General features: G+C 36.9%; 2 protein-coding genes and 5 non-coding genes across 7 annotated transcripts; 2 read left to right on the forward strand and 5 right to left on the reverse strand.

Annotated features, from left to right (window-relative positions):
* Positions 1 to 33: 33 nt before the first annotated feature.
* On the reverse strand, positions 34 to 105 carry trnae-uuc (transfer RNA glutamic acid (anticodon UUC)). The gene has a single exon. It is a non-coding gene; the product is annotated as a tRNA-Glu (tRNA).
* A 401-nt stretch (positions 106 to 506) lies between these two features.
* On the forward strand, positions 507 to 578 carry trnah-gug (transfer RNA histidin (anticodon GUG)). Its single transcript has one exon. It is a non-coding gene; the product is annotated as a tRNA-His (tRNA).
* A 248-nt stretch (positions 579 to 826) lies between these two features.
* Positions 827 to 3,663, forward strand: ebp (EBP cholestenol delta-isomerase). Its single transcript, XM_051880232.1, has 5 exons — positions 827 to 1,049; positions 1,206 to 1,512; positions 2,826 to 2,862; positions 2,952 to 3,082; positions 3,219 to 3,663. The coding sequence occupies exons 2-5, from the start codon at positions 1,206 to 1,208 to the stop codon at positions 3,440 to 3,442; spliced, it is 699 nt and encodes a 232-aa protein (XP_051736192.1). The 5' UTR covers positions 827 to 1,049; the 3' UTR covers positions 3,443 to 3,663.
* Positions 3,664 to 4,541: 878 nt separating this feature from the next.
* On the reverse strand, positions 4,542 to 4,614 carry trnaf-gaa (transfer RNA phenylalanine (anticodon GAA)). The gene has a single exon. It is a non-coding gene; the product is annotated as a tRNA-Phe (tRNA).
* Positions 4,615 to 8,212: 3,598 nt separating this feature from the next.
* On the reverse strand, positions 8,213 to 8,286 carry trnan-guu (transfer RNA asparagine (anticodon GUU)). Its single transcript has one exon. It is a non-coding gene; the product is annotated as a tRNA-Asn (tRNA).
* A 508-nt stretch (positions 8,287 to 8,794) lies between these two features.
* On the reverse strand, positions 8,795 to 8,868 carry trnan-guu (transfer RNA asparagine (anticodon GUU)). Its single transcript has one exon. It is a non-coding gene; the product is annotated as a tRNA-Asn (tRNA).
* A 1,584-nt stretch (positions 8,869 to 10,452) lies between these two features.
* fkbpl (FKBP prolyl isomerase like) lies at positions 10,453 to 13,363 on the reverse strand. Its single transcript, XM_051881027.1, has 3 exons — positions 13,258 to 13,363; positions 12,674 to 13,074; positions 10,453 to 11,653 (listed from the first exon to the last, which is right to left on the reverse strand). The coding sequence occupies exons 2-3, from the start codon at positions 13,052 to 13,054 to the stop codon at positions 10,907 to 10,909; spliced, it is 1,128 nt and encodes a 375-aa protein (XP_051736987.1). The 5' UTR covers positions 13,055 to 13,074; positions 13,258 to 13,363; the 3' UTR covers positions 10,453 to 10,906.
* Positions 13,364 to 16,493: the final 3,130 nt, after the last annotated feature.

Here is a 16,493-nt window from a genome sequence, read left to right on the forward strand (position 1 = left end):
TACGAGGAAAAAAAGAGAAAAAAAAAATCTTACTTCCCATACCGGGAGTCGAACCCGGGCCGCCTGGGTGAAAACCAGGAATCCTAACCGCTAGACCATATGGGAGATATACACACTACTTCGAAAGCAGACCATTTAAAGGCAACATATCTATATAAATACGTTAACTTCCAATTATAATGTGTACTTATCAAAGTGACCGTCATTCGTCTTTATTCTTTCAATGTCGTATCCAGCGTTGCAAAAGTCAATTATTAAACTTAAATCTCAATGGCAGACGTTTTAATTTTATTTTTAGCCACCCAAAAGATGCAAACATGCTGCGTTGTGTATGATTGTAAATCATTGGCTAGTACTAAAATGAATAGCAGGCTAAGAAGGTAGTATTCTCATGTATCACCAAAATAAAATTAGCAAACCACTGAAATAGAAAACTGAAGAAACATAATAATGTACAAGTATTAAAGCCCTATTCCACTGCAAGCTACTACCACCTCCGGTAGCTCGCCGTGATCGTATAGTGGTTAGTACTCTGCGTTGTGGCCGCAGCAACCCCGGTTCGAATCCGGGTCACGGCAGGGATAAGTCCCTATCACGGCTTAGGAGTGTGATTTTTTGCCTTTATTGGAAGCTTCATTTTGTTTTATGCCTTATTTTATTTACAAATGCTAAACGCAATTTAAAACACAAAACGTGTTCATTCACAAAATCTGTATTTCACCAGCATACACACAATTCGCAATCATATGTGACGACATGCATGTTCCGAGGAGATCGTCCAACTGCAAGCCTTGTAAATATCACGAGGGGTTGTTCCTCCCACAGAGCCTAATGGTGATTGGGTAGCGTGAATCACGTGGGCTTACAGTAGAATGTGACTCGATGGCGCGATGTATCTGCAATTTGATTATGTAGTTTCATAGGGCAGATAGTAACACTGTTCACTGCCGCGTTCTCCAGCTACAAGAGGACAGTTATATGCAACATAAAGAACAAATTATCAAACGCGGGACACCACATTTCTGGGATATTTCATAACTCATTACAAAGTAAGTACAGACGTATCAAGCCAAATCGATTGCAGTATGTAATTGCCACGTTATTTGTGCAAGATAAAACATGTACCTTAAGTTTTTATGATGCTATTATTTTCTACTATTTCTTTCTCATAATGTTTTTTTCCTTTCACCCATCCACCTTTACAGATGCTGAAGGAAGCAGAAACTATAAATCATCCCTATTGGCCACGCAACCTGTCTATTCCCAACTATGTGGCTAATGACCGTTCAATGTCAGAGATTCTCATGTTCCTGTTCTCTGTGTCTGGGATACTGCTGCTTGCCACCTGGTCATTGACTGGGCGTAAAGTGTCTGGGAGCAGACTTAGTGGAGGGAGAAGGTTAGCTCTGTGCTGGTTCACTGTGTGTGGCTTCATCCACGGGGTCATTGAGGGATGGTTCTCTTTATACTACACTATCATTCCTGAAGACCAGAGCTTCCTTTCTCAACTGTGTGAGTGAGGTTCAAAGTCTATTGACTCAGGAAATACTTTGATACTTTTCCCTTAATGTCTATGAATATTATCATTACAAAAACCACATTTTTTTAATGCACAGTCCAGGAAACGTGAACATAAGCTGCGTTCCAGTCCTCCTGAGAAGTTTGTATTTACGAGTTGGGAAGTCCTAATGCTGTCTGTACATGCTATCGGAAATTCCTACATCCCACTTTTTAAGGCGTGATTACAAGCTTTTCATGTTTAAGTGCTCTGTTGTGGGAAAGATTAGTTATCATGGAGGACACCAGGTTTATTCTTGCCTATTTCTTGGAAAAATCTTATTAAAGCCCAAATGTCTTGAAGATATGTAATTTTTAATCAAATGTAGCGTCCCATTCGTTGACAATGATAAACATTCACCGCGCTATCTAGATAGTCCGCTTGCTTACAATTCTGAGATTTCGGTCAAATACAGGCTATTTTCTCTGTGTATAAAACATACAATATGCTTCAAATGATATGTAAATATGCACTATTTTAACAACGACACAATGTAGCTAGTTTAGGAGAAACTAATAAAGAATACCAGTAACAGCATCAATCTTTCTCTCCTCCGCCATTTTTAGTTTATGACCCGCCCAACTCGGGAACTTGTGTATCAAAATGAACTCAGAGATTCCCAGTAGTAAATACAACTTGAGAGGGCGTTCACGTATAATTTCGACTAGAAAACTCCTATTTACGATAATTCTGATAGCACGTGAATGTCGCGTACGACATTGGGGGTTGGTCGGATTAATGCTGCCTTCATGTGCTATCGGAAATGTGGTAATTCCCACTTCTGAAGTCGTGATTACGAGCTCATTGCATGGGAGGGTGTTGTTCATATGCAATTTTTACTTAGGAAACTCGTATTTAAAATAATTCCGAGAGCACATGAAGGCAGCATAAGATCGCTGTGTGCTTCCTACAAAATAAAAATCAGCCATTTTTAGCTCTAACTCTATAAAATGAATAAAGAATGTGCATCAGCTGTGTCTTTGCTTTTAATGTTTTTAATTAATTCATAAAAGTGCTGCAAATTGAATTATGTATTCTATCGTAATTATAGAATTTATAACTTAGCTAGTTTTATTGTAAATGAAAAAAAAAAAAAATTCTATAACAAATTTACCACAGACGCTACATATATTGGATCCAGTTTGCAGTTTCCCACTCATAATTATGATATTGCGGTGGCGTTCAACTCGTAAATGCGATCTTTCTGACATGACTTGATCGCACCATTATTCATACGTTTACCGAAAATGCTTTTCATCCTCTACAGGGAAAGAATATTCGAAAGGAGACAGCAGATATGCAATGTAAGTTACACATATGCTTGTATGATTATGCATTAAAAAATGAATCTATGCATTGTATCTAAACTCCTTTTATGGGATCTTCTCTCCAGAGCGGATAATTTCACCGTTAGTATGGAGACAGTGACTGCGTGCCTGTGGGGTCCCTTCAGCATATGGATTGTTCTGGCCTTCCTGTATAATCGTCCTTATAGATTTGTCCTGCAGCTCATCGTATCTCTAGGTAAGTCATGTGTCCTCCTACTGCATATGCAATTATAATTATTTATTTTATAATTAATTATTCCACATCTTGTTAACTTGAGAAACTGTGTGTGTTAGAGGGCACAATTCAGTCTGATGTCCAACATTACTTGCAGGTCAGCTGTATGGTGCAGTCCTCTACTTCTTCACTGAGCACAGAGATGGATATATTCACAGCGAATATGGTCATCCCATCTATTTCTGGTTCTACTTTGTGTTTATGAATACTTTGTGGATTGTCATCCCTCTCATTCTTATAGTGGACTCGTGGTATCAGCTATCTACCTGTCAATCCATGTTTGATAAAGCAGCACCAAAAGGGAAGTCTAAAAAAAACTAGATCAGTAGAAAATAGAAGGAATATGGAAAAGAAAAGAACCAAAATTCTGCACATAATTCTTGATAATATATACAATATGTTTAGACATATTTTAATAATGTAATTTTTATAATAAAACAGTGATTTGCTCATGGAAGAAAATGGAAAAAGCCTGAAGTGTAATCTGTGAGATCTTCATTACATTAATGAAAACGTGTTGATTAAATGCCCATAATACTGCTCCAGCAGGGTTGCGTCATATTTATCCCTGTTTTTATGGCACTGTTGCACTATATCGATTTTCTCTGCTCAGGATCTGCCTTTCTTTATGTTCTGTTGCTAATGAATAAGTAAATTGTTATTAATTGATAACATCTGAGATTTTGATCCAACATGATCCAATTCTGCTCATATCATTGTCACCTGGCTGGTCACTTTTCAAGAGCCACATACAATGAGAGTGGGAGCCTAAAATATGGAGCACAGCTTTTTATTACACAGCTTTTCTACAATAGACAATTTAATCTTCTTAGAATATGTGCATTTGTATTTAAAATAAAAGCCACTTCACCAAACTGTGTCTGTCTCTGAGCTCAAAAAGTAAGCTTAATCTGTTCTTTATAAGACTTTATACATTTTTCTAATCCTGTCTTGTTTGTCCTAATGAGCATTTCAAGACTTTCGTTCATCTTCAGAACACAAATTATTAAGATCTTTTTGTTGAAATCAGAGAGACGTCTGTCCATCCATTGACTGCCTTTGCAACGAGCACTCTGAAGCTTCAAAAAGTTTATAAAGAGATCATAAAACTAATCCATATGAATCGAGTGGTTTATATATCTCTCAGATTTCATCAAAAAGATCTTTATTTGTGTTCCGAAGATGAACGAAAGTCTTACAGGTTTAGAACGATAATTAATGACAGAATTTTCATTTTGGGGTGAACTAACCCTTTAATGTTAAATACTAGAAAATATTTGATTTTATTATATGCCCATCAATACACAATTGCCTTGTGGTAGGTTTGTGGAGATTTATTTATAAAAATAATAATAATTTAAAAAACATTACACAAGAGTTTGTAGAATTAATGATGAAATAATAATTTTAAGAATCAAAATGCCGAAACCCGGGATCGAACCAGGGACCTTTAGATCTTCAGTCTAACGCTCTCCCAACTGAGCTATTTCGGCTATAGAGACCCTTACTGGACTGAAGCCATAATTTTTTGTCAGTGACTACTATTCATCAACACAACATTCGTTTTCATTCTTAAAAGACAAGATCATGTATGGTTGCCTTTAAGAGGACTTGATCTTTAAGATGATGTCACACATTTGTGGGTGGGACGTTGTGAAGATCTGGTTTAAAAATGGCTGTCATTCATACTACAGTTTATAGATGAAGGTAAACTTGGCATTTCATTTTTTTTTTTTTTTTTTTTAATAGTATTTCTTGTTAATTCATACCTTCTTAAAATACTTCATAATGGGGAGCCAACATCAACAAGCAGGACATTCACTCCCCATCCCCCATGGGCTTTGTGTTTCTGTATGGACATTATCTGAAAAGAAACACAAATATTTATGCTTTCTACTCAATTAAAACCCTCATATGAATGAAATTTTTTTGAAAAAAAAAAAGAAAAGTCACCTCTTGACTGTCAACTTGTGTTGTGCTTCTGTTTTCTGTAAGGTTCTAAACAGCAGCAGATGAGTTCTCCCTCCTGATTTAGGGAAATAATTTATCCACTTACTAACCATGCTATCGTAGTACATGCATTTATACATACATATAAATCATGCCACTAAATTTTAAGATCATCATGTTGATTACAACAATGACAATTTTCTTTTCTTTTTTTGCGTTTTTCTCAGGCACTCTTTACTTAAACGGAGTCTGACGGAAGAGTTAACAGCTTTCACGCATGTCTTTCAACATAAAGGTCTCGATCCAGAAAAAAAAAAACATGTTGTTGTTGTTGTTCGACTGCACACTCCGCGACCCACTCAAAATGGTCTTGCTATCTACTTTTCGGTCGCGACCCACCAGTTGAGAAACACTGCAAAGAGCAAATGAGTCTTTATCGCCCTCTACAGGAAAAGCAAAGGACGAACTTACACATTATAGTTTTACTCTGAGCTTAACACAAGGGGTCGCTCTTTCATAATGTTTGAAGCAGCCCTCAAAAGAGAGCTACACTGAATTATAAATTCCTATCACAAATTACTAAGGGTTTAGGTTCATTTTGTCACCTTATTTCATGCTTAAGATTTAAAAATCATAATTCAACTAAGCAAGATGCATGATAATATTAAATTTTTTTGCACTAAGTATTGGTGTATTTGTATTAATGTTTTTGATTAAATGAAGCTTTGTCAGCAATCTACAGTGGGGCAAAAAAGTATTTAGTCAGCCACCAATTGTGCAAGTTCTCCCACTTAAAAAGATGAGAGAGGCCTGTAATTTTCATCATAGGTACACTTCAACTATGAGAGACAGAATGGGGGAAAGAATCCAGGAAATTACATTGTAGGATTTTTAATGAATTAATTGGTAAATTCCTCTGTAAAATAAGTATTTGGTCACCTACAAAAAAGCAAGATTTCTGGTTCTCACAGACCTGTAACTTGTTCTTTAAGAGGCTCCTCTGTCCTCCACTCGTTACCTGTATTAATGGCACCTGTTTGAACTCGTTATCAGTATAAAAGACACCTGTCCACAACCTCAAACAGTCAGACTCCAAACTCCACTATGGCCAAGACCAAAGAGCTGTCAAAGGACACCAGAAACAAAATTGTAGACCTGCACCAGGCTGGGAAGACTGAATCTGCAATAGGTAAGCAGCTTGGTGTGAAGAAATCAACTGTGGGAGCAATTATTAGAAAATGGAAGACATACAAGACCACTGATAATCTCCCTCGATCTGGGGCTCCACGCAAGATCTCACCCCGTGGGGTCAAAATTATCACAAGAACAGTGAGCAAAAATCCTAGAACCACACTGGGGGACCTAGTGAATGACCTGCAGAGAGCTGGGACCAAAGTAACAAAGGCTACCATCAGTAACACACTACGCCGCCAAGGACTCAAATCCTGCAGTGCCAGACGTGTCCCCCTGCTTAAGCCAGTACATGTCCGGGCCCGTCTGAAGTTTGCTAGAGAGCATTTGGATGATCCAGAAGAGGATTGGGAGAATGTCATATGGTCAGATGAAACCAAAATAGAACTTTTTGGTAAAAACTCAACTCGTTGTGTTTGGAGGAGAAAGAATGCTGAGTTGCATCCAAAGAACACTATACCTACTGTGAAGCATGGGGGTGGAAACATCATGCTTTGGGGCTGTTTTTACTGCAAAGGGACCAGGACGACTGATCCGTGTAAAGGAAAGAATGAATGGGGCCATGTATCGTGAGATTTTGAGTGAAAACCTCCTTCCATCAGCAAGGGCATTGAAGATGAAACGTGGCTGGGTCTTTCAGCATGACAATGATCCCAAACACACCGCCCGGGCAACGAAGGAGTGGCTTCGTAAGAAGCATTTCAAGGTCCTGGAGTGGCCTAGCCAGTCTCCAGATCTCAACCCCATAGAAAATCTTTGGAGGGAGTTGAAAATCCGTGTTGCCCAGCGACAGCCCCAAAACATCAATGCTCTAGAGGAGATCTGCATGGAGGAATGGGCCAAACTACCAGCAACAGTGTGTAAAAACCTTGTGGAGACTTACAGAAAACGTTTGACCTCTGTCATTGCCAACAAAGGGTATATAACAAAGTATTGAGATGAACTTTTGTTATTGACCAAATACTTATTTTCCACCATAATTTGCAAATTCTTTAAAAATCAGACAAAGTGATTTTCAGGATTTTTTTTTTTTTTTCTCATTTTGTCTCTCATAGTTGAAGTGTACCTATGATGAAAATTACAGGCGTCTCTCATCTTTTTAAGTGGGAGAACTTGCACAATTGGTGGCTGACTAAATACTTTTTTGCCCCACTGTATATAGGCCAAAACCCGAAAATTAGTTAACATTTTAGTACTTCCAGTTCCATTGTCCTGAAATAAGGTCTATGATCAACAAAAGCTCAAAATATTTTTTATTTTACCACATAAAATACATCAGTAATACCCCCTGTGATCTTTTTAAAAGCGTGGCTTTGTAAAAGGCAGTTGCTAACAAGTGGCTAAATGGGACTACATAGGTTGCCAGGCAGGGACATTAAATGTTATCACACCAAAAAAGGAAAATTCCGCTTTCATGGCCTCATTGTGTTTATAATCATGCTCTTGCAAACAATTCTAGCTCTAACTTTTAGAGAAAATGGTTTTAAATAAAGACTAAAAAAAGTTTTTTTTCTTTTTACTTCTGCCAATTGCATTTAGGCTTCAATTCATAAAAACATTGTCATTGTGTTCATTTGTGAATATTATTATGATGAACAAAACAGAGCTTGTCACCGAGTTAGTTTTATGCAATAATCCAAAAAACAAAAAATTCCTTTTGGGTTTTTGTCAAAGTGATGACAACTCGGTTGGCCAAAAAATACATCATGACTGGAGAGCTCTATTCGGTATCTATTATCGAGAATAAAAATGCAAAAGTATTAAAGTATCTTTTTGAATGTGCATACATGAGAGACGTAAAAAGAAAGCTTAGTACCAACTGCAGGCCTTTCAGTTTGCATTTAAAAATGTGAACATTTAATCTCAATTAATGTCATGTTGTTCCTTTAGAGTGTCTATGCAACATTTACATCAATCACTAAAAAGTAAAGCATAAACATAAAAACGAACCGTCCCTGGGTGGGCTCGAACCACCAACCTTTCGGTTAACAGCCGAACGCGCTAACCGATTGCGCCACAGAGACCTTGTGATCATGGCCACTGGTATGTTTCATTAAGAAGAAACATTTTCTGTCTAAAAGTCTTAATTACATATAAATCATACATTATGAAGATGAATTTCACAAAAGCAATTTTGAGGTTTACTAAAAGGCATTGCCTGTCCTCAGTCCCTCATGGGACAGCTGCTTTGTAGTATGTGTATTACACTCTGAGCTTGACACTAGATGTCACTCTTTAATAATGCATGAAGTGTGAAATAGTGTGACAGTGGAGTTCAACATTTGTAACATGAACTCCTAACCAAATATTTTCATCATTGCCCAACTTCTATACTATCAATACATTATAGTGCACTATTGTACACGGCGTACTGCAAATGAAGTATAAATGTTAATTAGGCTTTGTATTAAATGGTTTTGCCATCTGTCTTTGAGGGAAAATGTGTATAAACTAAAATTATTAGTATTATTTTCAGAATCACTGAGACTCACATTAATTACTCAAAATAAAAGCATAAAAACAAAAGCTTTTCGTCCCTGGGTGGGCTCGAACCACCAACCTTTCGGTTAACAGCCGAACGCGCTAACCGATTGCGCCACAGAGACTGGTGACTCCAGCTCCTCTGATTCTGCAAGAAGTACCTAGGAAAATTACTTCTAAATTACATACCTTGTTTCAATGCATACCACTTCTAGCAGGGGGATTGCAGGGTTGCCAGTAAAGGTAGATCAAATAGCTATGGGTAGTATCTGTAAACAAAGAGAGAACATTTTTTATTTTCCACTCAGATAACCACAGCTCCTCATACCTCCAGTGAGTACTGTGGCCAGCTGCACAACTGCTTAGACTAGTCTTAAAACTTCTGGTTTAAAACATCTCATTTTTTTTTCTTCAAGACTAGTTCTAACTTTGTAAAGTCAGTTACATAAAAATGTAGATTACTCTACTTTGAATTGGAAAATTAAGAATGATTAACTAACTGCAAACAGTCTTAAAATAGAGGCTGAGTTTATGCAACTCTCTGCTGGATATTATACACTTTCCAAGCATCATCTGAATAAGTTTTCTTGCCAAACAGTATGTGAAATTAATGTAAAAGTGTCTTCCAGTTTGGTTTGTTTATGTGTCAAATGATCACATCTTGTTTTATAATTTAAAAACGAATAGGCCAATAAGCGGTTTGATTATGTGTTCTTTTATTGGTGGTCTTATGTACAGCACAATTTAATTAAGAACATTATTGAGAAATATTTGTTAAACAAAACGTAATACACTCGTAATAACCGAAACAAACAACACTGGCTCAACAAATGGCGCCAGTGGGGGTGAAGTACATGTCTGAAAAGGGCGGCGGCGGTAACCTTAGTGTTTGGAAAGGGTCATTATTTTGCAATTCACTTGAGCCATTTTCCAATTGGGGTGGTAGTGGCGACGAAATCATGCCGCTTTAAAAAATTATGAGGAAATGTTTTAAACGCTGCTTTAAAAAAATAACCATGCTGTTTAATTAAAAGATTTAGATACGTCATTGTTGAGCATACATCCTCAGGGCATGCATAAAGTTATCTTGGCATCGGGTATTGATTCATTTCCGACAAATCAAAGTTTACTGTCCGTGCTAGGCCGCAATTACAATCAAATAAATCCACATTGAAGCTGGGTTTTTTAGTTATACAGTGACGCAGTTAAGCCCATACTTCTCGTCACACAACTCACCACAGCGACATCAAGAAACATTACTGTAAGAATTGTTTTTTGCTTTTTTGTTGGGATACAGGAACCTTCTTACCTTTCCAGTTATTCTTTGTAGAGATTGGAAACGTAAATTCAGTATAGTTATTCTTCTTTTTTGGTTTTATTCGTTTTGACTAGACGCTTATCTAGACATTTCTAAGTTGAACGTATCAGGGAGGCGTCGTCTGATTGGCTGCCTCCACCTGAAGAACGTGAAGTCATTGGCTACGCAATTAACTCATTAAAATTCTTTTAAATGTTGTTCATAAGCAAAATAAAATAGTATATATAGTATAATTTGTATTATAATATAATTTGAATCTTTTCTTAAAACTTTATAGATATAATATATTCTCAAATTCCCTTAAATATTTCTATGACACTTTTTGTTTGAAATGGGTAATGCTATTCCTTATGTTTGGTAATTGTTCATATTTTGTTAACCTATCATCAATAAAAAAAAAAAAGTTTTTTTTTTTTATAAATAACTGTTTATTGTCATTTTATGCAAGAATGTGTAATACTTGGCAATTGATAATTTTCTACAGCAGTTATAAATCCAGAATAAAAACATTTGTTTAGAACAAAACATCAAAGCAGTATACTCTTATTTTACAAAAATAAACAAAAAATTCTAAGTACATTCAGTAAATGTCCTAAGTAGCTTTATGACTTTCCACAACTTTCAAGTTTATGTAGATTTAAACTGACAAATTACAACATTGAACATTTAAGATAGTATATACTACCCATACAGTAAACAGCCTACTTCAAGTTTTAAAAACTGAACTTAAGCTGCAAGGAAAGACCAAAAACATAGTAACTTTTGGGCACTTTACAGTCATCAGTTTCACAATATATATATTTTTTAAATTCTGTTTTCTGTAATTGCTAACTTTAAGTTATTTCCTAGTTAAACATCTTGCTCAGCCTTTGACCAAGTTTACTGTTTAGGTCTTTTAATTTGGAGTTCACTTGTTTCAGAGCAGCGCGAGCTGATGCAGAATCAGGTTGGATTTCTAGAATCTTTCCAAAGGCCATGCGGGATTCCTCCAGTTCGCCCAGCTGCATGCAAGCTTGCCCAAGCCGGTACCAGGCCTTAGTGCTCTTTGGGTTCAGCTCGGTGGCCTTGATACTGCTGTCTCTGGATTTACTAAGCTGGCCTAACTTAAGTTGGCATAAAGAGAGATTGCAGTGAAGTTCTGCTTTTACATTTTTGTACTCCTCCTCAGTTGGAATGGAGGAATCATCAGCACTTTCTGCCTGCTCATTTTCTTTATCATAGCATGTCAACGCTGCATCATCATCATCTCCATCTCCACCTTCTTTAGACGTCTCGTCTACTGGGTTTCCTCTTGTCTGGCCCTGTAAAGTTATTGCCAGCTTTACAGCTCTGCAATAGCAGTCTGCCGCACCCCAGATGTCTCCCTTCCCAAACCGCTGGCCACCCCTCTGCTTGTGAGACAGCACCCAAGCCCACTTCTCTCCAGGCGTCATCTGCCAAGACTCCTGCCCAGGGGTCAAAGAGTGAAGCTGAAGTGTAAAGCAGTCTGCCTGCTGTGACAATCCCTGCCCTGTTGTATTTTCAATCTGGGTACCATCAGCATCACTGCATGATGCTTTGGAGTTCTTTGCATTCCAGGCACTTATTGTGAACTGCAATAAAAAAAGCAAAATTGTTTATATATGAGAACATCACATTTTCCCATGATATACATAATATATCAAAGTTGACAAAAAACGGAAGTTGCGATAGTCTTTTCTTCCCTATTGTGACGTACTTCGGGCATCCAAGACCAAGTCCTATTTATTTGAATGGGGGAATCCTGAAATCTCAAAAACTGCTTGGCGAACTTACAATTAAATAGCATATTTCAAATCAGCAACAAAATCTGACATGAACTGTCCCATAAATGTTGTTTCTTATGCTCAAATTGCATTTAAAAAGCTCATTTTTCAGGGTAGACGAGCCAATGCGCATGTGCAGTCCTAAGCGTGAGTCTCAGGTTTCTATGGGAAACTGGGGCTTCTAACGGCAGCTGAGGTGACGCAATGACTTAACCAATCAGCGATTGGCTCGTTTACTTAGAAGGTGGAACGTAGCCGCCATATTGCGCGTTGCAGTTTCTCCCATTCATAAGTAATAGGAGTGAACCGTCTTTCTATATATATATATATATATATATATATTAGTCTTTGACCAGGTGCAGCAAGCTCATTGTTCGCGATGTTTGAAATATAGGAAGGAAAAAAAAAAAATTATATATATATATATATTGAATTGAATGAAGAGAACAGATGTCGTTGTGAGGGGGAAAGGAGGTTAACACTTTTGACCAAAGACTGTGAGTGCACGTGAAATTTAAAAAAATAATAATAATGTGCATGACTGCACGTATAAATAATTTCTAATAAACACTGCAATGTTTTGTAAAAAAAATAAATAAATAAGAAGAAGAATAGTCAGTTGTGATTTCATGGTGATTTTAAACTTGAATGCCAGCTTTACTGTAAGTTACCTCACAGTACATTACATTTCAATAGACGTAAAATATATTAGATTTGATTATAATTTTTTTTAATTTAATTTAAATATATAACAATACATGTCCTTTAACATTAAAATATTGTTAAATTATGTTTTAGTACAAGTCCATATTTTTGATTTGCCCTTACCTCACACATCTCTCCAGCTCTCATCCCTTCCAGGCAGCCCTCTATAATGTCACACTGTCCTTCGCCCATGCGCAACAAGAACCACTCATCCAGTTGGACCTGCAGTACAGAGTCCTGCGAGCGAGGATATGAGGTAGCTTGCTCGCTAGAATCAACACTGGCTGTTGATTCTTGCTCTTGAGCAGCAGTATGCAGTGTGTTTTCCCCTGTAACAGTCTTTCGCCGCACTTTGACCTTACATAGTGACCCCATCATAGGCGTGCCTTCCCCTCGTTGTCTTTCTCCCAGCCACCTTCGGCGCACCTCCCACAGACCGCCGGGACACGCGGAGATCCATGACGTCTCAGCGGGGAAACGATCAGGCACTTGGAATGTTGTCATGACGAAGAATTCTAAAAGACCTACAAATAACATATAAAAGGAAATTAAATGCAGACTACAGGGAAAGGCTGCTATCACGAGACCTGTCAGCACTGTGATGCAACGTCTTTTGCACACAATTTAAACCTAGCGCATCAATAGCTTCAGACATGCACGAGTATTTAAAATAGAACACGTTTATAATGACACATTAGTAATCTTACCTACTTCAGCGATGGTTGTCGCTGTCAGACTCTCTTCTTCCACAGCAAATATCTCACATTGAATGTCTGTCTTCCAACGCCCTCTACAGGTGCGGCATGGAATGAACGTCTACTTTACACTTGTACTCTTAAGTTTGACTTTTTTGCCCGGTTTCACAGACAAGGCTTAAACCTAGTCCCAAACTAAAATGCATGTTTAAGCTGCCTTAACTGAAATTAGGACATTTACCCCCGGTTTCACAGACAAGGTTTTAGCCGTCTGAAAGCAATTTGTACTGACATAATATTAAAATATGTCAGTGCCATTGTTTTGTCTCAAGATGCACACCAGTAATGTTTTTTTTTTTTTTTTCTAAGGCACATTTATAAAAGCTACTTAAATGTCCTAATTAAACTAAGGCCTAATCCTGGCTTAATCTAAGCCCTGTCTGTGAAACCAGGCCTAGATGTTGTTGTGCCATTGTTGCTGTCATTTATCTTAAAGTGAAAAACAATATGAGACAACAATACATTTTTCTCTAAAATAGTATAATAGAGAGAGAGAGAGAGAGAGAGAGAGAGAGAGAGAGAGAGAGAGAGAGAGAGAGAGAGAGAGAGAAACAATATAACAATTTAGTGTGAAAATATTGTTTAACAATAAAATACATGCACATGAAAAAAAGTCCATATTTTACGGTGAAAAACAGTAAGTGTCCCTGTGTGACACATCACATTGGATTACATTTTGCTTAAAATGTTTTTGTAAACAGTTATGTGCATTACTCTCTTACATTACTCAATTTTTTCCCTTTTTTATTGACATGAACATACGGTGTATACATGTGTGTTTGATAGTGGCATTTTAATCTGATGTAGAGCTATGCAGCTCGAAAAGTCGCATTATCGTATTCTGGTGAGCGGTGTTGGATGTAACTCATTACTAAGTAATAATTACTGTAAATACTGTAATTTAATTACTTTAAAGTAAGGGATTAATTGTTCTGTAATTTAATTACAGTTACTTATGATGTAATTGCATTAAAGGCACAATATGTAAGATTTTTTTGATTAAAATATCCAAAAACCACTAGAACAGTGTTATATATTTTGTTGACTTGTGTACTTACATTATCCCAGATGTTTCCAAGAATATTTAAATCCAGAGAAATAAGCAATTTTAACCAGGACACGGACCGTGTCGGTGCGTCGCCTATCAGTGATACCAATATCATCAATATCATCATACCTGGTACCCTCGATTTCTGGTTTTATTTTGTAGAAACCATGGAAACACCAAAGACGCTTTAATATATTATATGTTTTATTAGAGAAGGGAACAACTGTTTGGATACATTTATAGACAGAAAACTAATTATTGTTAAATAGCTCAACACGTTTAGTCTTATTGTTTGAATCTCGTTTTCTCGCTGCATGTTTTCACCATGCCTCAGAGAAAAACACTATTTTGTCAAGTGGCTAACAGCATAATCAGATGCAGCTTTATTTTTAGAAACAGTAAAACAGCATTTTCTCTGTCATACAATATGTTTTAAAATGAATTGCATGCCATTTATCAACACAAGCCATCCAGCATTTATTAATATGATATTCTAATATCGATCTAGCTTACTGCAGTGTGCAACAAGTGTCTCACAGCAGCCGCCGAGCGAATGCACAGAGTAACATTATAACATAATTTTCAACACACTCAAATGTACCTAATATGATAAAACAGCACTGCATTACCCCACATACGCTTGACCGGAAGAAGCGGAAGTGGCGACTGTGGCATAATAAAAGTTCCACTGTTCTCGAGGCGTGTGTCGTGTTCGTCTCTCATTAGCAATCGCTCCAGCGGCCTCATTCAACTCGCACAGCACTCGGCCCTGCTCTGCTTCATGCTATAGTAACGTTAATAATCTCATCCATGAGCATGATTTCTGTCCGATTCCCATTCTGATTCTTTTCCACCGCCTGTGAGGTGAAGACAACAACTCCCAAGATTCCATGCTCAATCTCGGCATCATCAAGCTACGCCTTCGAAGCTTTACGAATCTTTTGTTTCGAATCAGTGGTTTGGAGTGCCAAAGTCACGTGATTGCAGTAAACGAGGCTGATTCGAAACAAAAGATTTTTTAAAGCTTCGAAGCAGTGCTTTGAAATCGCCCATCACTAGATATTGTTGAAAAGTCGTTATTTTGTTTTTTTGGCGAACAAAAAGTATTCACATCACTTTATAATATTAAGGTTGAGCCACTGTACTCACATGAACTGTTTTAAATATGTCTTTAGTACCTTTCTGGATCTTGAGAGGTGCAGTAACATTGCTGGCAGTGGAGGCCTCACTAAGCCATCGGATTTCATCAAAAATATCTTAATTTGTGTTCCGAAGATGAATGAAGGTCTTATGGGTGTAGAACGACATGAGGGTGAGTAATAAATGACATAATTTTCATTTTTGGGTGAACTAACCCTTTCAATACTGTATTGACTAGAACAATTCTATATAAAGTGGATTTAACATCAAAATTTAACATAAAGTTAAAATGTACGTTTTAATGTAACCTTCTCCCTTCAGATACTTTGGTCAGTTCAAGAATAATTTATGCAATGTTATATTATTTATTTGAAAGAATTAAAGAGCAGTTTTATGTCTATCCTTGTAGTTTTCCAACTGGTCAAGATTGATATATTTAGAAAGCAATTAGTAATGAGTAATGCAATACGTTTTAGAGAGAGTAATTACAGTAATCTAATTACTCTGTTGAAGATGTAATTAGTAATTCATTTTTTAGAGTAACTTACTCAACACTGCTGGTGAGCTCAGTATTTTTTATTTATTTATTATGGGAGAAACTGTGCTGACTTTGTTTTGTATTTTTTTATATAAAGTTTTAGGCATGCAGCTGTATTTCAGATATTTTTGGATGCGCATGCTTTCTATGTTTTGTGTTCTTTCTATTCATGTTTATTAAACATTGCTCATGGTCTTTTTAAATGAACTTTATTCATCCTGAGATCTGTTTCACCTACTGTATTACTAAGTTTCAGTATATTTTAAGATACAAAGTAAATTTTAGTGCTGCAAGTAGATTAAGTGAATAATAGACTGCAAGTGTATTAACATTATTGTTAATAAAATACATGGTTATGAAGAGTAAAATATACAGGTGCCAAAATACCCGCTTGTAATGTCTGAAACATTGTGACTTATTTTACCAGTGAATTTATGGCAACCACAGCTGCCAGTTTTTATC

Source organism: Ctenopharyngodon idella, chromosome 22 (genome assembly GCF_019924925.1).
Source record: "Ctenopharyngodon idella isolate HZGC_01 chromosome 22, HZGC01, whole genome shotgun sequence".
NCBI classification, from domain to species: domain Eukaryota; kingdom Metazoa; phylum Chordata; class Actinopteri; order Cypriniformes; family Xenocyprididae; genus Ctenopharyngodon; species Ctenopharyngodon idella.

Bases quoted from the DNA above. Each gene is read 5' to 3' on its own strand.
- fkbpl (XM_051881027.1), bottom strand. From the start codon at position 13,054: ATGACAACATTCCAAGTGCCTGATCGTTTCCCCGCTGAGACGTCATGG. The intron at 11,654-12,673 runs GTAAGGGCAAAT...TTTTTATTGCAG, and splicing joins GAGCTGGAGAGATGTGTGAG to TTCACAATAAGTGCCTGGAA.
- ebp (XM_051880232.1), top strand. From the start codon at position 1,206: ATGCTGAAGGAAGCAGAAACTATAAATCATCCCTATTGGCCACGCAAC. The intron at 1,513-2,825 runs GTGAGTGAGGTT...CATCCTCTACAG, and splicing joins GAGCTTCCTTTCTCAACTGT to GGAAAGAATATTCGAAAGGA. The intron at 3,083-3,218 runs GTAAGTCATGTG...CATTACTTGCAG, and splicing joins GCAGCTCATCGTATCTCTAG to GTCAGCTGTATGGTGCAGTC.